The sequence below is a fragment of the Thermobia domestica genome, chromosome 4 (genome assembly GCF_964235325.1).
Source record: "Thermobia domestica chromosome 4, izTheDome1.hap1.1, whole genome shotgun sequence".
In the NCBI taxonomy this organism is placed as follows: Eukaryota; Metazoa; Arthropoda; class Insecta; order Zygentoma; family Lepismatidae; genus Thermobia; species Thermobia domestica.
The window spans coordinates 13,469,677-13,495,582 of record NC_137457.1 but is presented as its reverse complement, the minus strand read 5'-3'; the positions used below and the strand labels follow the sequence as shown (position 1 = coordinate 13,495,582).

The following is a 25,906-nucleotide window of genomic DNA, read 5'->3' as shown; positions in this document are numbered from 1 at the left end:
CAACACTAGATCGACACAATAATTCAACTTCTTACTATATGATGACGTGAACGAAATTCCTTTCACTTGATTCATATAAAATGCAATGATCTGTAAATTCTATTGCCACGAAGGTCCAACAACACGTCTTCATTTTACTTATAAAATTTATATTTTTTTAAAAAAAACATCAACGTACTCTACTTACTTGTGATGATTTCAACCCGTTGCAGACACACTTTACTGTTGAGATATTAATTCTAGGTAATCATTTTGTCATAAATGGTTCTCCTCAAACTATCGCCGTAGATGTATCCACTATTTTCTCACTATAGATGACAAGGGATCTCACTGGTATTTATTTACTTATTTATTACTTCTGAACTTCGAATAATTAAGTGTTGTTTCTGCTTGGATATTTAATCACAGGAGTTACTAATTTATTAGAAGTGAACGAAATCCCACAATAATTAAGCAGTGCAAACTTCCGTGATAACAAATTCAATAATGAATATAAGTATGTTTTATTTGTGTTAGAATATAGATGAACGTAAAAACTATTACCTTAGCATATAGTAATCTAGATGGTCTTAAGAACTAGCAAAATTTTAATAACATAGATCAATGGACTATAATTAGAACCATTATATTAGAATATATACTTTTATAACACTACAAATCAACTTATTAAAGTTAGTAACTAATACTTAAAACTATTAATATTGCAATATAATACGTACAATACTAATTATCCATTTGAGAAATGTCAATGCTTGGACTACTGACTTTGAAGCTTAGTATTGTATTATACCAAATTTAAATTCCCAAAATTATTGTAATCTGGGTATGTTTTCATTTTTTATTTCATCAAATCTTGTGAATAATTTAAGATTGACTTAGAAAACATCAACTGTTTGTTATGAATGGATTACGTTAGGGATGTTTCTAAAAATCTAATTTGGACTATTGAAGCATGCCCCAATGTTATTTTAATCTACCAGACCCATGAAATTTCCAGATGAGGAAATATTAAAAGCCATGCTTATTGTATTACAACATTTCATATTAAAGTGACACTCTAGCTTCATTTCAAATCCCCACTTCCATCCAATGGACTTGCTATTCCTTTGTACTTACTAAGTCGTGGAACTTGACTTCAAGTTACTGAAGAAAACCCGATTATCATGTCTTATTGCTTCGTAACCCAAGAGCTACATTCATACTCATCATATTAAAATTCAACATATTAAATCTTCAATTGTCAGGTTCACATTCTATTCATTTCACTTTGCTTCTAACTCTTATAATATTCTGTGAGAAACCACACTAAGATCAATTTAGGGATTATTAAAGATATATTGTTATATTATAGATAGACTTAATATATCTTAACATTAGATATATTATTGTAGATCGATAAAAGACATATGAATATTTAAATATAATACTGTGTATCAACTTACAAACTACTAATATTAATATATAATATTGTAAATCTACTTAAAAGCTATTATTGATAGCATATAATACTACTTTATAGAACAACTTTAAAACAATTACCTTACATTTGCATTAATTACCTTACTTGTGATCATTTCAACCCGTTGCAGAAACACTATCGTAACGATGAAACACGTTGAAACATAGCATATAGATTATCTGAACTATTATTACACTAATATTGACCAAGTAATAACTAGTAATGTTATATAGATTAATGTTACGACATAGTGTGTGTGAATGTACGCAAACGCTGTTAGTAAAACCTAATTAATTTAGAACACATTAAAATTGTAGCAGGAATTACTAGTAATGATATGAAATGTGAACGTGAAATAAAAGCAAGGATAGGAATGGCGAAAGGAGCTTTTAGGAGAAAAAAAATACTATTTTCTGTGACCTTAAATAAAGAGTTCAGAAAAAAGACTCATAAAATGCTTCTTGTGGAGTATTGTACTGTATTTTTCAGAAACGCAAAAATGATGAGAACCGACTGGAAGCTTTTAAATGTGGGTGTAGAGAAGAATGGATCTAATTAGCTGGGTCGAACAGAAATCGCATGAGATGGTGTTAGAAATAGTAGGGGGGAAAATAATGTTAGAAATTATTAAGAAGACGAATAGAAACTGGTTGGGACATTGAATAAGAATGACCGGTATCATGAGGGGAGTTTTAGAAGGCATGGTGGCAGGAAAGCGAGGGAGGGGCGAATGAGACTATAATTAATGGATGATATCAAAATAGAAAGATCGTACGTGAAGACGAAGAGGTTAGCGGCAGACGTGGAGTCTGGATGCTTCTCAGTTGCAGCAAGTGACCTTCCAGAATACCTATGATGATAACTATTGCATATATCGCTAAAGAACTGTTGACTTTTTAACTAATAATATTAGATTGTAATATTAAATTAGGTACTATTTACCAGCAGTACGTTTGGGGAATCTTAATACCGTATACAGCACTGAAATGGAAAAAAAGAACCATTATTATCATTATGCACTTGGCACTTACGTATGATAGATGATTACCAATTCAAAATCTGTAAACCTTACTTGGCAGTCATAATCTAAAATACAACATAACATCTAGGGATTTTCTTTTGAACATCTTCGGAAGAAACTTGTCAGTTAAAATACCGTTTAAATTTATCGTAATTTATAGCCTGTTGAGAACTGAGTCAACATCGGTTAATTCCAACCTATTTTATAAAAGTAATATGAGTGAATGTCTAGGCTAATTATTTTGTAGTAACTGCAAGAGCAACTAAGAATGAAAGATTTCGGACTAATAAAAACATCATTTATTAACAAGTTTACTGTGCAAATACTTAGATTATATTTCATTAACTTCCATCAGCAATATTAATAATACCAAATTCCTCTGGACTGTTTTCAGGTTTATGTTTATAAATTTACTGTACCATTTGTGGTGTTCAGTGGTGACTAAAGATCAGAAAACAATGAAAGAATATAAACATTTAATTAATTCTTTTGTAATAAATTCTCAAGCGCAAAGATACCTTTCCTACTCTTTAGTCATCTCACTGATGCACGTTATCTCGTACACCTACAATACTTCCAGAAGTTGAGTCACCCTTGCCTCAAGCCTTAACGTAAAATCTGGATCTTTCAACATTCCATAGCATCTATTATTTGTTTACCGCTTTGCTTCATTTTTTTAACAGATATTTCATACATAGCTATTTTTCTTCTTATTGGAAAACAGTTCTTATCTCTTCCATCTATATCAGGGTGAGTCATATGTTCGTTGCGTGTTCATGGACAATGTTCAGCACCCGACTTCCTCTGTACAACAGAATTCTGTTCGTCGAAGTACATCCCATCACACAGTATGATCCTTCTCCAACTGTCCACCAACGCTATTCTTAGAATTGTATTTTCGAGTTCAATATAGCATCCAGTAAGACACATCTCTTTCATATAATAGGACCTAGAGTTACATATAAGAGATCAATGTTCTCTGTTCAATGAGCTTTCTAAGTTATATACCAAAACATCACATGCCCTCACAAGTTCATTTTAACTTTAACGCTCATATAACTCTGCGCTATGATATCATTTTAATAGCTACCTTCTATTCCGTTATTCTCAACCTTTCTTGTTATTATTATTACATTATGTTATTGCTCCATAGATTTGTCAGATATTTTAATGAAAACTGGTGTTCAGCTGAATCTGGAATTATATTCGTATATTAGTGAGTATATCATAAATTTTCTGAATCATAAAATATTACATAAATTTGACATCTCCGCCCACTTGTTAAAAATGTCCATGTTTATCTTCTTGATTGGTAGTAGCTGAGCCAAGTTTCTTTAATCGTCAGTTTACTCTGTCATCTACAAATATCATGTTTCTTTTGTCTCCGACATATTTAATTAAAACCATATTCCACTAGCAAACTAGGATGCTATCCTTTACTATAGTAGCGTTAATATGTTCGTGACAGCCAAAACTAACTCTTATTTTCACTTATTTTTTTTCTACTTCATCAACCATTTGTTAAAACATCAGCGCATATATGTGTATCAACACAATAGGTGTCGGTTGTCTTTTAACCTAGGGGCCACGATGGTTCAGTGGTAGAGCGTTCACTTCTGGTGCATGGAGTCCTTCGTTTTATTCCAGCTGGCGCCAAGTAAGCTTTTTAGTGAACAAGCACCGTGTACGTATCTTTGCTCGAGTTTCTCCAGTTTCCTTCCACTTTTTGCATTCCACCAATTAATTCATTTTTCATCATCACTGTCTCCTTTAACCTAATCGGCATAACCGTCGGACATAATGATTTCACTTCATTTTCTTTTAAGCTATATCAAAGAGCTATCACCATCAGATTCCCCTTTCGTTATCTTTCCGTAGGGGAATTAAAGAGCTTACCGTAAATTAGTACTACAAGCCTGTTGTAGCTCCTTCATTTCTATATGGCAAGCACACACCCCTTATGTGTTGTAACACGGGTTCAATTCCTGGTGGAAGTTTATATGTTACAATCCCACGTTAAAATGTAAGTTTTCGTCTCATACATTACTGATACTGATAGGTAGGGGAAGATGCTGCATCTACGGCCAGTGCTCATTAAAAGTCGTGTGTTGTCGGGAAAGATCGGGAAGTGGTCACAGAAGACTCTATTCCAAGCCAATCAGTGCCTTACCTGTCCGTGTTCCGATATCTTGGTCTGGTAAGTACGTGTTTGTGTGTGTGTGTGTGTGTGTTTTGGGAGGTCAAAGTAAAAAAAAAATGTGGACAAAAATTGTAATTTTTCTCTCCCGTACAGTGCCCGCAAAAGTACCTACAATTCCTTATAACTATTTGTAGTGATTCTATTGATTGATTCCCGACTTTTAATTCGATGAAGCCAAGTTGGATTTTTCTCTGACAACCGGTAAAGTAAAAATGATAGAGTGCTGTACCAATGTCCATTGAATCAGTTGTACCTACGGCCACAATACTAAGCAGCAGATGAAAATGAAGCAGAACCATCCTCGAGGAATAGGGATGAACAGCATTTAAAACCAGCAATAGGCATAAATCAGCAGAAGCCTCATATCTCGGAAGCAACCATCATGCTTGGAGGTCCATCAGCATACTTGTTGGTATCGCCAGAAGTCCTGAGGCCTTATCAAAAGACCCATCCCCGAAAAACGACTTGGAAGGTGCGTGATAGAATTCTGACAAGTTCAAGGATTCTGACTAGCTCACAAGAGATTAAGAAACTAAAAAAGCCAATCAGAAGAAACAGGAAAAGCTTCTGAAAAGAACTTCGAAAGGAGCACTAGTAAAACTAGTAAATAAACAGAAGATGACTAAACTTGTCTTTACATTTTTCAGACAAACGTGTGCGATTAGCGAGCATAACACTTGATAACTTTTGTTCAAATATCTGTTTCCTTTACCACCTGTTTATTAACAAAAATAAAACTTTATTCTTTACTTTTTTTCAAATTTCATCCTGTTCGTGGGTACAAATAGCACGTGGCCAAAAAAAAATATTGGGAAAATAAAAATAATTCTTAATTAACGTCAACATTTTGAACTACACACAAATTTTGTGTATTTAAGATACCCCAAACTATGTGCCTGCATTTTATATTTCCGAAAAAAAAATGCATTACAGGGATTAGAAAACATTCAAATAAAAAATTTTGACCTTAGGTACAACACCCTGCCCTACGCTAAACTCCAAACAAACTTATTGTAAAATTCTTTTTAATTACCATAACATATTGTATATACACCGCTTCTGAATTTAGGGTTCCTCTTTCATACCATAATGTAGAAAAGGCATTAAGTATCTAGATGTTTTAGAAAGATATACATAAATTATAATAAGATTTAATTTCTCAGTTTTTTGGGTATAATATTCAATACTATTCAAAATATTATTTATTTCAATAGTATTTATATAAAATAATATTTGAAACTGACCAAAGCTAGAAAATTTATAACTAAAGAATGAATATGTAAAATGATTACTTGTTCTAATATCTTTAAGGTCGGCTTTTACAGCTTGGAGCTGTCTTGATTCTTCAAGTAGTCTAGCTGAAAAATAATCGGAAGAGCAAACTATCAATTAATGAATTTAATATTTGTACACTTAATTTCAATAACTGATTGCAGTAATATTGATATTATATATAATGTTTCGATAAAACGCCAGGTATGTTCGAAAGTTATTATTCACACAAAGATAATGCAAAACGTACAGACCTACCTATATGAAGAAAGAGTGGCTTTCAGTCCTACGACCAGGAATAAATTTGTAGGATATATGCGCAAATAATCAAAGCTAAAGAAAACGACGGATAGAAAAGATTTATCATTATTATTAATAGTATATTTCGTTAATGTATTACTGAATACTGTACTGGGGTAACGCAAACACAACTTCAAAAGCAATTCGATAACGTGTTCGTCCTGTATCAAAACTTCAAAAAGAAAATAAATGACAATCAGGCATAAATGACTAAAAATTATGCTACATTGTTCAAGTTAGATGTACACTGTTAAAATTCTAAAGACGATGATACGAAAATCATCATAGGAATTCATCATCATCATTCGTCTGTGGTTATCATCATAGGTATTCTGCCATTATTGGCAGGTCACTTGCTGCAACTGAGAAGCTGTCATACGCTAACCTCTTCGTCTTCACGTACGATTTTTCTGTGTTGATATCGTCCATTAATTGTAGTCTTCTTTTCCCCTCGCTCTCTTTCCTGCCACCATATTCCCTAAAACATCCCTCATGATACCGTTCCTTCTTATCGAGTGACACAAACACGTTCTCTTCCTCTTCTTAATAACTAACTCTAACTAACTAACTCTATGGCCTATGGAACCCGGAGGTTCAGTGCCGCGTTCACAAAAGCTCTCCACTGACTTCTATCCTTAGCTAATTCCATCCAGTTTCTACTTCGTGTTCCTATCTCTGCGAGATCCATCTTAATATTGTCCTCCCATCTGCGCCTAGGTCTTCCTAATGGTCGTTTTCCTATGGGTCTACCAGTCAAGACTTTGAAAGCGTTTCTACTTTCTTCCATTCTAGCTACATGACCTGCCCACCTAAGCCTCCTAGACTTGACGACCCTAACAATGTTGGGTAAACCGTATAAACTATGTAGTTTCTCGTTATGAAGCTTGCGCCATTCCCCATTCTCGTTCCTCTTGGGTCCGAATATTCTTCTCAGGATCCTGTTCTCAAATACTTTCAGTCTATGTTCTTCCCTCAGAGTAAGCGACCATGTTTCACAACCATACAGAACAACAGGCATGATTATCGTTTTATATATTTTAAGCTTCAAATTCCTCGACAGAATTCGCGACGACAAGAGATTTTGAACCGAATAGTAACACGAATTCCCTGCTTTTAGTCGACATTTAATTTCTTCGTGAATATGATTTTCGTCTGTTAATATTGATCTTAAATATTTGAAAGTATCCACTTTATCAAAAGCATTATTTAATATTTTAACACCTCCACAATTTGCCGTATTACGGTCCCGACGCACTTCCATGTATTTAGCTTTCTCTGCATTTATTTCTAAACCCATGTCCCTACAAGCGTTTAATAAGATCTCTGCATTTATTTCTACTGTTCTCCTATCATCTCCTATTAAATTTACATCATCAGCATATGCCATAACCTGGTGAATGCCGTTCAACTCTAGGCCCTGGTTGCTATCTTTGATTTTCCTTATGGCGTATTCCAGCACAAAGTTAAATAATAATGGCGACAACGCATCTCCTTGTTTCAGGCCATTTTCGACGTGGAAGCTCGTAGACAAAAATTTTCCTACCCGGACTTTACTTTGGGATTCACTTAAACATATCTTAATTAATCTAATTAGCTTTCTCGGTATTCCAAGTTCTGTAAGAACGTTGTATAATGTTTCTCTCCTAACCGAGTCGTAAGCCTTTCTAAAATCAATAAATAGTTGATGTACCGGGGTATTGTATTCCCACTTCTTTTCGAGTATTTGGCGAATGGTAAATATTTGGTCGATAGTTGATCGATTTCGTCTAAATCCGCACTGATAATCTCCAATAATTTCATCTGCGTATGGGGTCAATCTTGCTAACAGAATATTTGAAAGGATTTTATAGGATGTTGACAAAAGAGAAATGACTCGATAATTATTACAGTCAGTTCTGTCGCCTTTCTTGTGAATTGGAACAATGATTGATTCTTTCCACTCTTGTGGCAATTCTTCCTTGTTCCAGATAAGGAGAATGAGTTTGTGTATCTTGTTCCACAATTTTTCGCCTCCAGCTAAAATTAACTCAGCCGGAATTTCATCTACACCCGGAGATTTGTGTTTCTTCAATTTCTTTATAGCGGCTTCCACTTCTGTTCGATTGGGTTCTGGAATATACGGTTCTGCGGTGTGTATCTCCTTTTCTCCACGCACATTAGTTTTTGGCTGCGTGTTCAGCAAATCGTCAAAGAAATCTTTCCATCTATTTAAGAGGCTATCCGTATCGGTGAGAACTGTTCCGTCAGATTTCTTTAATATATAAGCACGAGGTTGATAGCCTTTCTTAAATTCGCTGATCCCCTTATACATGTCCCGAATATTTTTATTTTTACTATTATCTTCAAGTTCCTTAATTTTAGCTTTCAAAAAATCCCGTTTCTTTGTTCTAAAAGTTTTGGAAGTTTCCCGCCTGATATCTGCGAAATTTTGTGTAGTTGTTTCATTCGGATTTTGTAGCCACCATAATTTTGCCTGTTTTCTCTTCTCTGCTAGTTTAATGCATTCTTGGTCGAACCATGGTTTGTTCCTACGTATTTCCGCGTGTCCCAATTTTTCTATTGCTGAACTTTTAATGCTATCTCTAATTTCAATCCAGGTAGGCCTATCCTCAACACTATTGCACTCCGAGTCTTCTAAAACCGCGAATCTATTCGAAACTTCAATCTGGTATTCCACTCTTACCTGGCTCGCTTCTAATTTCTTTAAATTAAATGTCTCCGTTTTCGGACATTGAATATTACCTTTATTCAACGATAACCTCTCCCGTATTATCGCTACTACCAGGTAGTGATCAGTGTCATAATCAGCCTCTCTAAACGACCGGAGGTCAATTATGCTAGATTGTCTTCTTCTATCTACTAATAATATCTAATATTTTTCTTTTCTCCCTTACCCTACAAACACACTCTCATTCGTTTTGCGCTTCTGTTTCTGAAAGCTTCTTCTAGTCGTTTCTCATCATTTTTGCTTAATGTACATGTTTCTCACCCATATAGTATAATACTAGGGTGGGTCGTTTTGCCACTTTTTCTTCGGAACGAAATGTAATACCTGGCAAAAGTGGCCAATCCACATGGACATTTCAGGTATATTTTTTTTTCAAATTAGATAATATCTTCTGTGAGAACTATTGCCTCAAAGTTTCAAAGTTTCAAAATTTCACTGAAAATTGCAAAAAAAAAAAAAAAAAAAAAAAGTTGTTCATTAATTTTAGTTATGTTAAAGTAAACATATTTTTGGTTAAATACATGTCAGTTGCTATGAAAACTGACATTTAAGTATAAAAATGGCAGTTGTATGCCCTTGGGGGAATAGGGGTGCCTCCTCTCGGGCCAGAAAAGGGGGCAAATTCAGTAAAATTAAGTGTTTCTACAGCTTTTTTCGTACTTGCCTTTTCCTTTGGGACCTGCTGGACCAATATGAAGATGAACGTGACAATTTTTTGGATAGCATCGTCACTGAAGATGATACGTGGTGTTATCACTACGAGCCGGAATCCAGAAGACAGTCCATGAAATGCCCATTTTTACAAGCGGACATGCAGGCTCTGGTTCATCGTTGGCAGAAGTGCATAACAAGTGGTGAGAACTATGTGGAAAAATGAGTCTGTAGCTGATATATTGCTGTTTAGCTGTGCTGTTGTTAGTTATAAAAAAATTATGAACCAGCTACAGTATTAGTATTAGTTAGCTCCATTAGTTTCCATAAAAAAATATGCATTACTTTGGGAACGACTTTCGTAGATTTGACTGAAACTGTTATGATTGCTCAGAAATACAATGTAAGCGAGAGGGCTGCGGCACATATAACAACTGTGCTCTTCAGGCAGCTTCAAAGGCTGGAATTATAACTTCTCAGAAATCTAGCGACATAACATCTGCTGTAACTGTAGACAGGAACAAAATAAGGCGTGCGAAACTTAAACTTGCTCGGAATTTAAAAGAAAGTTCTAGAAATGATGATCCCATTAAAATCCTATACTTTGAAGATAGAAGGGATGACACTAAAACACACACAGGCATCGTTAGAGAAGAGTACTTATCACTTGTGGCTGAAAGTAACTCTCAATACGTTGGTCACGTGACACCATTCTCTGGCTCTGCACATGACGAGAGCAGAGTTATTTTCGAATACATCATGAACCAACTCAGAGTTGGCTTTGATAAAGTTGAGGTTCTTGGGTGTGATGGAACATACACTAACATGCTTGGAATGGAGTTGTTCTTCGAAAATTAGAGGAACCAACAGGAAAACAAATGCAATGGGGTATTTGTCTCTTGCATTTTAATGAACTGCTGTTGCGAGCTCCCTTCACGCATATTCAAGGCGCTTATTCAAGTCCCTATTCTTACACACGTCCCATAGTTTCAAAACTGTGAAAAAGCTTTCAGTGTTGCTATTCAAACCAATAAAATGTGACTTACCTCATCATAGTCCAGAAGAGCACAGAAATCTCAGTAAGGACCTGAGATGCTTGTTCCAGGTATCTCAAGCCGTTGATTCCGGATGGCAAACTGAACAAAGCTAGCTGGTTGAATAGTGCAAAAAGAACTTTAACATTGTATATTGCAACAAAAAAACCTACCAAGAAATTAATAGAAATTGTGAATTCATACTTAGAGTCTGTGTGGTTATGCAATGCCATATCAGAACATAGTCTTCCACTGCTGATGGTCCTTTCACGTCTTTGAGGCCATTCAAGGTCTAGATACTTACCAAGGGAATACCAGGCTGTAATCCGTTCATCTATTCAGACGAATGCATTCTTTGCACTCCCAGAAAATTTCTTCTCGCCATGATGACTGATGGTCGACTTGCTGTCCGACAAGATGCATTACATAAGATTCCTAGCGCTCGAGAATACGAAGCAGGGAATTTCTATATCTCCATTAGATATAACATCATTCCCAGACTGAATTTTGAGGCAAACGATTACACTGCAATGATCTTTTGGGAAAGCACTGATGTTTCAATAACTGTACTACCAGTAAGTTCTATGGACGGTACCAAACAAACAGCTCATGGTCAAACTTTCACTTCCTGATAACACTGTGCCAGAATGGTCCTTCACCGTCCATCCGTGCCACACGGTGGCAGTAGAACGGATAGTAAAATTAGTCACTGAAGAAGCCTCCCGAGTATGTGCCAGTAATGCTAGAGGCGGAATAATCAGGTCAACCTTACTTTCTAGGCAAGCTGCGTCTAAATTTCAATCAAAGTCCCAATTTGTAACAATTTTTCCTGACAGTGACTAATCGGATCAGTTCATCCGGCCCAACATATGGTTGGTTGATTGGATAGGCCTAGCAAAGGAGCCCTAGGTGCAGCCACATCTACATGGTGGGCTCTGGGTCACTTGGCCAGGCTATATTCCCAGGTAAGCGAGGAGCTGCACAACCGCTTAACTGTTCTGAATTCGCCCCCTTTTCTGGCCCCAGAGGAGGCACCCCTATTCTCCCCAAGGGCATATAACTGGTATTTTTATACTTGAATGTCAGTTTTCATAGCAACTGACATGTATTTAACCAAAAATATGTTTACTTTAACATAACTAAAATTAATGAACAACTTTGGTATTTTTTGTAATTTTCAGGTAAATTTTGAAACTTTGAGGCAATAGTTCTCACAGAAGATATTATCTGATTTGAAAAAAATCTATACCTGAAATGTCCATGTGGATTGGCCACTTTTGCCAGATATTACGTTTCATTCCGAGAAAAAAGTGGTAAAACGCTGCACCCTAGTATAATACTCCAAACGAAGCAATTTATGAGTCTTTTTTCTCAATTCTTCATTCAAGGTTCCACAAAATAGTGCTTTCTTCTCCCCATAAGGCTTCTTCCACCATTCCTATCCTTGCTTTTATTTCATGGTCGCACTTCATATCATTAGAATAATACTACCCAGGTATCGAAAATTGGTCACCTATTCTATTTTCACCCCTCCTACTTCAACATTTGACATCGATCCCTTCCTTCCAATCACCATGGCTTTTATCTTCCTCATCTTTATTTTCATTCCATATTCTTCACAGCCCTACCTCAAGTTTTCTAAAATCTTATTCATTTTCTCTTCAGATTTTGCAACAAGCATAAGAGTGTGTAATCAATCTATATTCTCCCAAAAGAGAATAAACTCACAACACACCACTTCCAATTATGCTTTAATTTACAGAACTACAAATCATTAAAATTCCTTTTTATGCAACTAGAATTCGATAATTTTCCTAGTTATCTGATTTTGCTATTCTCCGAAAACATTTCTGTATTTCCTGAACATTTTCATTCAATTTTAGACGCTAAACACGTTCCATCTAATTCGAATATATTTTCAGATTATATTTTAAGGGTCTACGAGCAGGAAATGTTTGAACCTGCGGAGATAGAACAAACTCGCGAAAATGAGGTAAAGAATTTATTGTTCGTAAATATGTGGAATATGCCTTATGCTTGTTTGTTCATCAACGAACATCAGAGGAAAGATGTAGACTTGAATATTATTATTGATAGGCTAGAAAAGAAAGAAATTGTTGAGGATTATAAACTAATAAAAGGTATATTGTGTAAGGGAACGAGGGCTATTAAAAATCCTTAGGAAGCATGTTTCCCAAAAGAGCTTACAGTACCGATTATGTAATTCTACCATTATTCGATTTTACCCGGAAATAATATGGGGCTCAGAAAACGATTGCGCGTATCTCTAGTGGATATACTTGTCCTTCTATAGTTGTAAATTATGTCAATTAAACAAAAGCACTAATTAGAAAAAGATGGGTCAATTAGTGTTCACTTATGGCAAAATCATAGACGGAAAATTTTATGCTGATATATATGGACCACTAGTTCCGTTTCGTTCAGGCAGGTATTGTTTTATTGTATTGGACTCTTGTTCCAAACGTGTTTAGTTAGAAACAATAATCCAAGCTTACTTTAAAAAAATGTAAAAGATCATGTGTAGATTCGGATTTCCTTAAGGAATTAGTCAAGACAATCGGTCTGATTATGTATCAGTGAAATTGAAATACTTTCTATATAGAAATGGTATAAAAGATATCCGAAGTTCACTGTACCATTGTGCATCTAATAATGCCGAGAGGTATTTAAGGGAACTGTGTGATAGCCATAGGATATATTTTGGTAATAAACAGACGATGCGGGATAAGAGTCTACATGAGATTGAATTTGCTCTTCATTCAGCGGAACCTGAGTTAAAACGTACTCCTATGGAGATGACCTTTAATTATAACATTTATGACATTTAATTATATGTTACCCTTTAGACGTTCGCTAGAAAATAGACGAATTAGATGTACGCAAAAGAGGCCCAATATCTGGGCAAATACTATGAAGAACAGGGAATTACCTGGGTCTAGACCAGCCTTTCCCAACCTTTTCTAAACTGCGACCCCCCTTTGGAGTCTACAATACATATGAAGGACTCTTGCAATATATTCTATTAGTGTTTATATTTTTGCCCATGTTTGTTCCTCTTTGCAATGGTATCATCACGTTAGAGTAGTATGATGCCTACTCCGTAATCGGGTGGTCCTGGGTTTCAAACTTCGGAAAGGACACCTTGACTAAGATATAGCGAATATATAAATAAATCCAGTAAGTAAACAAAATTAAACCACAATAGCCTAGCCATCAGGTATAGAAAAAAAGTATTTTCTTCTAAAAAAATAAAATGTATTAACTCCAACAAGTTAACATGATAAGTGTATGACTTACCGAGATACACAACTTCAGTCAATGTGATGATTGGTGTTGTCTTTCAGCCACTAACTTAGAAATGTCACGATCAAACAAAGAAACTTTTGAGCGAAGGTCAGCCTCAGCATCAAATCTATGCCTGTACTTATTCTTAAGATAAGAAAGAGCAGAAAATGTTGATTCACAAAGGTATGTCGTGGCAAACGGTATTAAACATTGTAGCGCTCTTTTCGAGATTTCGAGATAAACTAATCGTTCATGCAACCAGAAATCAGTCAGTATGAAAGATGAATACTTCATTTTCATAACGGAATCACACGCAAGTTCCAACAACTGATCTTCGTTGTTTAGCAACTCATTTTTCGTCTCTAGGAAAGGATTTTTTACGCACAGTAGCTTTTCCTTGTTTAATGGAAAGTATTCCCTGATTTTTGAGGTAATTGTTTCTAGATGTTCATAGCAACATCATAAGGAAGATCTTCTTCAGTTGTTGACTAGACATTGCTAAGGGAAGAGAAAGAATCATATTCTTTTTTTGTCTAGGCGGCGGGACAAAAATGTATGAGATCATGTGTAGTAGTTTCTTGATTGCTGCTTCAATCTTGTCTTGAACCATAAATATAGTAACACTTTTGCCTTGAAGACTTGTATTTAGAGAGTTTAAAAAGCTGAAAATATCTAAAATGTATGCTAGAATTGAGAGCCAAGTGAAATCGTTCAGACGGCAACTCAATTCAAATTTTGGAGTTTAAAAGAAACAACCTCACTTCATCGCGGAGGTCGAAAAGACGAGTTAAGACCCTTCCACGAGATAACCATCGAATTTTGGAATGTAGGAGGAGGTTTTGTTGGTCACTTCCCATTTCTAATAGGACGAGACTTGATATAATTCACAATTTTTACTTCATTATCCAGAACACTTTTCATTTTCTATGGCGTATCACGTGAAGCTAACACTAATCTGTGGATACTACAGTGGGTCCATTTCGTTAACGAAACAACCGATTGAATGCGTACTATCAGTCCTTTATGTTTGCCAGTCATTGCTCGAGCACTGTCTGTGCCAATTCCAACACACCGTGACTATTCTATGATTTTCTCCACCATAAAATAATTAAGAATTTTGAACAGTTTCTGCCTTTGTGTGAAGCGGAAGCTGTTTACAGAACAAAAGCTCTTCTTGTGTTTTACTGTCGTGTTCATATCTGACAAGAACTAATGAATTTGGTTTATCCATACTTTCATCCAGTTGCAAAGTGAAGTATTCACTGGCCATCACTCGTGCTATTCACGTGTCCTGTACATTTCCAGCCATTTCTTCTATCCCTTAAGGGATCCGGTTTTTTTTGGGTATTTTTTAGACTTTCAGTCAAGCAGCTACTGCATCGTCACTATTTATCCTAGGATTACGGTTCATACCTCATTCTCTTCAGAGTGGATCTGGCTTTTAAATAGTACCACTTGCATGCTCATACCGTATACCAGGAGAGGGAAAAATGATGTCAAAGGGAACATTTCGAGGGAAAAACATTTTTTTCACACTTTGGGTCCCTCTGGAACGTCCCTGTGTAAACGTAGTGATCTCAAAGAAATCTGATAAATAGTACTTGGTATACTGAATGTGTGTGCCAAATTTCAAGTTTCTATCTTGAATACTAAGGGCGAGAGAAATTTTATCGAGAATCCCCACAATGCCCCCAAATTACCGTAAAACACCATGATCTCAGGTAAAAAATTTCCTGAGGCATCTCTAGGACTATAATCCGCCAATCATTCTCTTTGAAATGGAACTGCCTTTCAGACGGTACCATTCACGTGTCTCCATCGTGTATCTAAGGCGGGAAATTCCCGAAAAAGGGATTTTGGGTCTAAATATCCCTTTTTTCAACTTTTAGCCCCCCTTGGACCTCCCTGTTTTAACGCAGAGATCTGAAAAAATCTGATAAATACTACTAGGTGAGCTGAATGTTTATGCACAAGTCCAATTTTCCAGGTGCAAAAGTAAGCCCGCCAAAAAATATATAGCGACAATGTCCAATATTCCCGTATACAGAGGGATATTTTGTAAACTTTCCCTGAGACATCGCTAATTACCCTAGGATCATGGTTTGCACATCATTCTCTTCAGAATATAACTGCCTTTCAGGCGGTACCATTCACATGTTTCCATCATGTATCTAAAGCGTGAAAATCCCGTGAAAGGGATTTTTTGGTAAAAATATCCCTTTTTTCAACTTTTAGCCCCTCTGTACCCCCCTGTTTGAACACAGAAATATAAAAAAATCTGTTAAATACTACTAAGTGGACTGAATGTTTGTGCATAATTTCAATCTTCTAGGTGCAAAAATCAGCCCGCAAAAAAAAAAAAAAACGAAAATGTCGAAAATTCCCCTATACAGACGTATATTTTGATAAAAAATTCCCTGACACTTCCCTAATTACCCTAGGGTCATGTTTCGCCCATCATTCTCTTCAGAATAGAACTGCGTTTCAGGCGTTACCATTCAAATGTCTCCATCATGTATCTAAGGCGAGAAAATCCCGAAGAAAGGGATTTTTTCAACTTTTTGCCCCTCTGGATTCCCCCCTGTTTTAACGCAGAAAACTGAAAAAGAATCTGGTAAATACTACTCGGTGGACTAAATGTTTGTGCAAAATTTCAATCTTCTACGTGCAAAAATAAGCCCGCCCAAAAAAAAAATAATGAATATAGGCGAAAAGAAAACATATAAAAGAAAATATATATATTTTAGAATTATAACGTCATCACCTGCTATGTCTCGACGCAGGAAGGTGTGAAACCATACGTAAAGTCTTCTGCAATGCCTCTGGACTTGAAAAACAAAAAAAAAAAACGGACGAAAAAGCTCAAATAGAAGAGTTATAACGCAATGTACCATGAAACACCCGTATGGTGCAAATTGTACCATCGGATCCCCAAGGGGCTATTCTGCTTTTGATGATATCGTTAGATAATGATATTAAGGATACATCGCTTGATAATTTTTCCAAAAATATTAGGTGCGTCATCATTTTGGCAGCTAGAAAAAGCAAGTCTTCATCAATTGTGTGAGGCAGTCCCTTTTCGCAATTAATAAAACAACTTCATAAGAAGCCAACACTGCCTTTTCGTTATTTTGTCCAGAGGAAATGTCCTTAAATAACTTTTTCGAACCACTAAGTTCTGTCGGCTTATTTCTAAAACACTTAATCGGTTCCTTAACCAGTTCAGAATGTTTACTTTCGACATTACTTTGTAGTTTCAATGGTTTCATACACTCATTCGATAACACTTCGGCACAAACAACACACTGCGGTTTTTGAACATCATTTGCCTCAACTACTGTAAATCCCACCTCTAAATATTTATCACAATATTTGCGTAATTTCTTTTGAACTTGCATAGTTTCCTTGATTTCTACTTCTATAGTATCGCTTCTTCCTTGTTTTAGCGAACTTGATTATAGCCACGGATCCATTATGTGGAATTGACGCACACATACACATAAACTCCTGATAAACACGATGTCTTAGGTTCAAAAGTACACTACTGTGCACTAGCACCAACTATCAAGTATAGCTGTGTTCTGGAATATGATTCAGAGCATTTCTTTCCCACTCCTTCATGACTTGCATTCGGAACTAGATAAAGAAGTAGTCAGGTGCAAGCCTCTCCGTCCAGATGCTCAAGAACCACAGAATAAGTTCAATGCATCCAGTTTGTTAACAATATGGACCGGGTTGTACCACCCGCATCTCACTCACCAGATTTTATTTCACTACCTACCGGATGCGGCAATTCAGTAAATTCATTTGTAAATAAATAATCTGAAGGAAAAAGCACTTTTCATACTTGTAGAAACAAAAGCTATAGAAAGGGTGCAGGGGGAAGGGGGAAGAATGTATGTACTACAGAAAATAGTTTGGGTCAAAGGTTTTTGACAAATGAAAGAATGCCGAGGAAGAATTTCTCATTCCCTTTTTCCTTTTCGAGTCATGTATTATGTCAAAGAAGATTTTCCTTTGAAGATGTTTTAGAAACACATACATCAGTCTCTACAAGATTTGTGGCTGTCAGAAAAAAAAAACGTTGGACTATAGGCAACTTTTTGTAGGTTGGAGGTAGGTTGGAGATTTGTAGGTTGTATCACTTCTCACACAAATTAACTTATTAATTCGATCATTTAAGTTAAAATGATGTATTTCTCACCATTGTGAATGCCTATCTCAGATTGGCTTGCGGATCCTCGGATATAGTCTTGCGGACCCCTGGGGGTCCGCGGACTCGAGGTTGGGAAAGGCTAGTCTGGACGAAAGCGCATTATGATAAGACCAGAGTACAAACGTCATATTTTACAGGGGATCAAGTCTTATTAAAATCTCAGTTTAAATCTTCGCTAGCTGACAAAATAAGTCGTAAATTTGTTTCCCCGTTGGACGGGGTCGTTTAAAATCGAGGCTTTCTTGGGAACCAATACCATTCGTTTAAAATCGGTTAGTGATCCATCTGATGTTCGTAAAGTCCATCTTCCTCACCAAATTGTACAGGGTACCGTACCACGCAATTTGGTATAACTTAAGAAATTATTCTGATTGTAATTAGAGAGTATACTTTTGCACAATATAGCTTATTAAGATTTTGTATATTGTTGAAAGAGAGTTGGTATAATCTATAGTCATTTAATTCTGCAACCGAATTATGTCAGCGTTAGATAGCCTGTTTGATTAGTCATAGTCAAACAGTTTTGAAGTTTTAAATTTTTACTAATTTTAAAGTAATTGTTAAATATTTATATTCTTACTGATGTTCTTATTGTTGTTTTGTATTTGTGTTATGTTTGTAATGGAGATATTTTTAAATTCCAGGCCTGGAAAATTGTTAGTCATTTGTTGTACGCAAACACTTATTTAATTGTTATGCGTAAATAGTTAATCAATTGATATGTAGAGACGTTTATTGTAAATTGAAGATAGCCTATGTATTTGTTATATGGAGATTCTAAAGATTTATGTATTCTATTCAAGATCATGTGGTAACGATAGAGGTTACCATGGCAATTCGGATTTCATTCTTTTCCATTAACTAACTAACTAAACTAACTCTATGGCCTATGGAACCCGGAGGTTCAGTGCCGCGTTCACAAAAGCTCTCCACTGACTTCTATCCTTAGCTAATTGCATCCAGTTTCTACTTTGTATTCCTATCTCTGCGAGATCCATCTTAATATTATCCTCCCATCTGCGCCTAGGTCTTCCTAGTGGTCGTTTTCCTATGGGTCTACCAGTCAAGACTTTGAAAGCGTTTCTACTCTCTTTCATTCTAGCTACATGACCCGCCCACCCAAGCCTCCTAGACTTGACGACCCTAACAATGTTGGGTAAACCGTATAAACTATGTAGTTCCTCGTTATGAAGCTTCCGCCATTCCCCATTCTCGTTCCTCTTGGGTCCGAATATTCTTCTGAGGATCCTGTTCTCAAACACTTTCAGTCTATGTTCTTCCCTCAGAGTAAGTGACCATGTTTCGCAACCATACAGAACAAAAGGCATGATTATCGTTTTATATATTTTAAGCTTCAAATTCCTCGACAGAATTCGCGACGACAAGAGATTTTGAACCGAGTAGTAACAAGAATTCCCTGCTTTTAGTCGACATTTAATTTCTTCGTGAATATGATTTTCGTTTGTTAATATTGATCCTAAATATTTGAAAGTATCCACTTTATCAAAAGCATTATTTAATATTTTAACGCCTCCACAATTTGCCGTATTACGGTCCCGACGGTATTCTTTTCCATTATTTTTGTCAACTTGTGAACATATGAAGTAAGTGGCTTATTTATTACGTTTATAAATGTAAAATTATGAATCTTGAAGATCGTAAATTTATGAATTTCCAGGAAGTTATGACATGGCAATCTGTTTAGTACTAATACGAATGGTTGATTTTGATATAGTTGATGTATGTTAGTAAGATTGAATGGTTGAATGATTGGATTATTTGGTGGAATATTTTTTAGTTTTTTTTTTTTTAATTTTTCTTTTGGAATGAATGGTTGGATGTTTGGTGTATAGTATTTAGTTATAGAGGTTCCTGGAATATAGAATTATGGACAACAGACAACTAATATATCCCCTCATAAAGTCATAAGATTTTAGGGAAGGATGCTAGTTGTTGTAACGAGTTACATTCGTTTAGGATTCAGCGAAAAAGAAAATCTGTATCAGCTGTTTTGTATTAACTATTAGTGACGCCATTAACGGTGACTACTTGAACTATTTTGTACATGTAGCACGCTACGAAACGATAGCGTCATAATCGTCTTGAAATCCGAACTGGGAAAAGACAACGAGTAGCGAAATCGAATAAATTGTTCAAATACGTCGATCTTGCTATGGGTTATTTGTTTATGCTAGGTCGCTGTAATTTCCGATCTGTTCGAAGGTTTAGTTTGGCATCTTGAATATCCATGGAATTAGAAAAGATAAGTGCAATTTATCAAATTAGTGTTTTTGAAAGAAATTATGTAGTTAATTATTCCAATATATCAAGTTGAAATGCTTGTGAAAAGTCAAATTGATAGTAGCTTCTATATAGTTTGAAGTAATTTTTAAATTCTCTATTGGTATATTTGTGTGGTATTTTTTCGTATCCTGTTATTTCTGATGTCAATGATACACATTCTTCATTGATAAGTTGGAACTACTTATTTTGTTCTTTTTTTGGACCATTTACTTTATATAATTAATGAATGTAGTCTAAAGCCCCTAAGGCAAATTATAAGTTCCAATTTAAATATTCTGATATTTAATTTTTTTGCTTCAGATTTTCGACACATCTAATATTGTTTATAAATTGTTGTTTTATTATTACTATTTAGTTTTTCTCATGCAACCTAAAATATACGTACCCTTTACATTAGAAGATTGCAAGAATAAGATGCTACATATTCTTAAATCACCAAAAAACTTGGTTCGATCCTATTACGAAAAAGTAATATCGGATTTTTAATGCGGTACCATCCCAATATATCTGCCTTCATTATAAATATGAAGTAGAAGGATTTTTTATGCTCTCTCTCTCCCAGTCACGATAAATTACATAAGAAAGTAATTTATGTTTGAGTGAAAGTCGAACATTTTCCTCAAAAAGTGGAAATCCTAAACCATAATAAATAATATTACCAATCTATTTATTAGCATTATAACAGAAATATCATACATGAAGCTTTCTATCCCTTCTGATGCTTACCAAGTTCCTCCTTGTCTACTCTGGCTGACAGATTCGCATCTAGGTTCACTCGAACTTCTACTTTATTTGCATCATCCTTTTGTTCTGTAAGAGAAAACAAGCAATTTAAAAATAAGACTACAATGGTGTACACAACTTAAAGACGAAAGTAAGTTTAATATGCTGTATCAATCTCTAGTAGCATGGATTAGTGAAACATGAACTCATACATGGAAAGTAGTGCTACAGAGAATAAACAGAAAGAAATACGTAATTAAACGAATAAAAATTACACTATCATACAGAAGAAAGTTTACAATAAAGCGTTGCAATTAATAATGCTCTATAATATTACAGATAGAGTCGGCCCATTCTTAAAAGACCACGATCGCGGTAGACATCAATGCATGTTCTGCAACATACTCCCGTATTACTCACGAAATAGGTAATGATTTGTCGCATGGTGTTCAATTGCTTCATCAGCACTATTAACAACTTCTGACTGACTGACTTTTGGTTCATTTAACTGTATTTCAAAAAAGTGCTCTATATGAAATTCAAGTTGTTGAACAGACAGGCCAGTCCAATCACCTATTATCCTCTCGTTCCAAGAGTTCCATCACCTGCATTGCTGAATGTGGTTGCGCATCATCATCCGGAAAGAATAAGTTGGGGTTGTCTTCACCTCTGAAAACACAACGGTTGTGAAGAAGTATAGTGACAAAATAACATTGACTGATGATTGTGGCGCCTTCTAGAAGTGGGAGATTGATATTTTCAAGCAACATTATGCCTTTACATCAGAAACAAAGGTCACTAAAATTATCACGTTTCATAACATTGCTGTGTTCATTCTGTGTTCTCGCCTCCCGCTTAATGAGTGTACATCATAAACCACTACTTAGATTGAATGTCTTCTTACATGAAAAGAAAACGCGGTCTTACCAGTAATGATATTTGTGGCACCGCTACAAACAGTTCCACTGATGTCTACGTAACAACAGAATATAACGCAATTACATCCGTGCAAACAGACTACCATTATGCAGTGAACGTATCACTGGAGCGTAGATTATGAGACTTGACTGTTTCCCAACGTACCGTTCTCCCTCTGCATTAGTTGATAACGGTAACCCACCACTTCTTTTTTGTTCAGCATTGCCTGTAGTTGGAACGCTCCCACTAAACCTAAGACAATGTTGTGGGCAGTACTAAATTCATTTCACGCCGTATTCCTTCCAACTTTCCTACGATATTTTTCTCCGTATTAAAATGCCCAACTGTTGCCTCCCGGTAGCGTTATTTTGAGTACAATCACCAGAATGCAACTTCGCAACGTTGACTAACACACACTTCTCATTCTTTTCATTTTTCTGTTTGTTTTGGGTAAACAGACACGTTTGGCGCTATCGTCAAACAAACCTCACGCTATACAATGTTTTGCTCCCTGTTCGCATGTTGGAGACTTCTGGAAATATGCTACTGTACTATTACCCCTTTCTAACGGCTATACAGTAGTTTATGTTATTTTATCTCATTCTTAAGATTAAAACAGTAGTGCAATTATTGCTCTTCGAATATCTTTCTCAAGGATTATGCTAGGGCAAATGGATTAATAATGACTAACTGTGTAGTTATACGAGGGATTGCCCGATAATATGGAAGTCACACTAGAACATTGTAAATAAAGTGTGATTTTTATCCCAAATTATCTTAAAATATTGAAAGTAAATTATGTTGATTCTAATCGCAATTCCAAATTTCGCTTAATTTTTTTCTTTACTTACCGTAAAATATGTCAATCCGCAAGTGTGGCTTAACTTTGTATACCGTATAATTCTGCTTCTAAATACTTAAGGTTTTTCCCTATAATTACCTGGAAATATGCTAATTCAACGGCACAGATTCGAATTTTAAGTAAACACTCTTGACTCTCTCTTGCCTAGAAGAAAACTTATGCAATCATTTGTATTCAGGTTTATATGTAAGTTATTAACAAGAATATAATCGGTCGAGAAAAAAAAGTTTAAAGTTCCTATAAGTGTTATATATTTATCGGATGCATAGCGGTTGTAGTGAAAATTATTGTAAAATATCTGGTGAGTTAAGAATTACTATATACGTATATTAGGCCTATATCAAAGAGATTAATGCTCATTATATATGAGGTTAAAATTGATATGTAAGGCGGGTTTATATTGTAGGCCAAATGGTTACAGGATTAATTTATTGTACTCAGTCGTTGTTGAGGCATATATAGGGCTAGTATACATATATGTATTAGGTTGTATTTAGATGCTGATTTCACTCAATTCAGATACTGTAAAAATTGTTCCTATCAAGTTTGGATATTTTTATAAAGGATATTTTTGGAACTTAGATTTTCCTTTATCCCAGATTCCCTTTATTTTGTTACAAAAGATTTGCATATTTAATTAAATACCATTATTTATAGATGGTTCAACTATCCGTATTTCTTCTAACTGAATTAAATGTGGGGAATTTATGCATTCTTGACCGGTAACAGTGGGGCTATTCTTATTACGGGCAGCTTCATGTTACAAATGCTAAGCCTCTTGTGTCTAGGATGACCCGCGACACCATTCTATGCCTTGGATGGGAAACACTGTTGCATCCACCATACTCCCCGGACTTTCCACGGTCCGATTATCACCTGTTTCATCCCTTTTTGAATTTAAGAAACTCGCCAGTAGTAATAACTTGTAAAATGTAGAATTGTGGAGTCCGGTATATGCGTGCAGATATGTGTAAAATTATATGCTTGTTTTTCTTCCTGTAAAATTTATTGTTAATAGCATGGCATAATGGATTCTCGCCGACCACAATTACATATAAATCATTTCGAAAATGGTGATCATGGAGTGGTAGTAAATAGGAATTGGGATATGTCCTTCTTGACAGATAATTCCGGATTCTGTTCGATTCAACTAATGACGATATGCAAGGGGACTCGTTTGTTTGGTCAAGTACAGACACCTGTAGCGATACGATTCGGTCGACGACCTTGAGTGCTGGAGATTGTTTGCTGCTTAGTAGTGGTGTTCTGGAAGGTCATGGCTCTATGCGTTCGCTTCATGATAGTCCACCTGCTTGTTCTTTAAATCAGGTAGATAAGCGATTACATTATAGCGGACGTAGCAACGTTAGTAAAGGTGTGAAAGGAGTAACAGATAATCAGCCATTCATACCATTTAATACGTTTTTGGATAAAATAACTGTAAATGCTGCAAGTCCTAGCTTTTCTGAAGATATAAATACAATTCCAAAACGTAATGGTTTAAACGTTAGGCAGTTATTTTCGTTTATGTTATCTGTATACAGTGTTACTAAGCTAGGATTATTTCCTATAAAACCTGTATTAATAGCAGCTGTTGATAAAACGTCAGGCGTACTTCATAATGAATTATTTCATTCGTTTTCCTTAACGCATGATTGGATTAAAATGTGTTCTTCGTTGTTTGCGAAATTTATAACAGGTTTAGGAAAAATGGAAATAATAAGGTCGTTTATAGAACGAATACAGCAGCCAATTGAAAATACAGTATCATTTGTAAATGACATTATTGATAGTCACATTATTTTGTAATCGTGTTTTTTTTTCCGTGGTTGAAATTCTATAATCCTTAGCATTGATTTGCATTGATCCCAGCTTTACTACGGCAGATTACGATCAAAACCGCACTTATATCTTATTGAAACCGAAGCTGGGCACACAGATCAATAAAACATAAGTACCGTAAAACAAAAATATGTATAAATGATTAATTTTAGCACAAGTATGAACGAATAAGAATCACCCTACAATGTACAGTGGCTCAATAAAGAAGTCGGACATATACATATTCACACATTCAAGAGAGAATAGACATTCGAAGAGTACGCTTTAAAGAACAAAAAATATATTTTAAGTACTCTATATTATTTACTTATGGAAAATAGAAACATTAACAACAAAACTCAATTTCATGACTACAAAAAATACAAAAAATGAAAATACAGCTAAAATCCATGTCAAAAAAGAACTCGGACAGATAGTACCACTCTCTTTGTTTTTGAGCTGAATAGGGGAATTTCTAAGAGTTTGTCCACTTGACAGTTTTAGATGTTCAAAAGAAGCGAGTTGAAGCCGTACTTTTCTTACTCGGATGAAACTGTGTGTTTAAAAGTTAAAATGGGAAGTCAACGTAGGCAAACATCTTTAGCAATAAGATAACTTTTTGAAAAACATTATAAAGAGGGAAAATTAGTTCGTGATACTGTGGAAACTGTAGATAGGTCACTCTCCACAGTTTATGATATTATTAAACGTTTTAAATCAACAAAATCAGTGGAAAATACACCAAAAAGTGGTAGATCTAGAGTGTTTTTAAAGTCAGACGAGAGATGAATTGTACTATAGGTTAATAAAAACTCCAAAATAAGTGTCCTAAACTGTCCAAAGAAATATCAGAACATCTTAATAAAAGTTTGCATCCCAAAACGATCAGATTTGTTTTAAGAGAAGCAAGTTACATGGAAGAGTAGTCCGTAAAATACCGTTCGTGAGCAAGTGCTATAGGCAAAAGAGACTTAGTTTTGCAAAAGCTTATAAAAATAAAGATGTTTCGTTTAGGAGCACTCTGTTATTCGCGGACGAAAGTAAATTTAATTTGTTCCGCTCAGATGATCAGTGCTACATCTGGCGAAAAC

The 25,906-nt window shown here is 35.4% G+C and overlaps 1 protein-coding gene across 1 annotated transcript in view; it reads right to left on the bottom strand.

Annotated features, from left to right (window-relative positions):
* The window catches only part of LOC145683249 (uncharacterized), a 117,054-nt gene that overhangs the window by 58,731 nt on the left and 32,417 nt on the right, over positions 1 to 25,906 (bottom strand). Inside the window, exons 2-4 of the mRNA XM_081754620.1 lie at positions 21,218 to 21,301; positions 5,973 to 6,038; positions 2,402 to 2,440 (exon numbers count right to left, since the gene is read on the bottom strand). Of these exons, the coding sequence (XP_081610746.1) occupies positions 2,402 to 2,440; positions 5,973 to 6,038; positions 21,218 to 21,301 (189 nt within the window). The remainder of the gene's footprint in view (positions 1 to 2,401; positions 2,441 to 5,972; positions 6,039 to 21,217; positions 21,302 to 25,906) is intronic.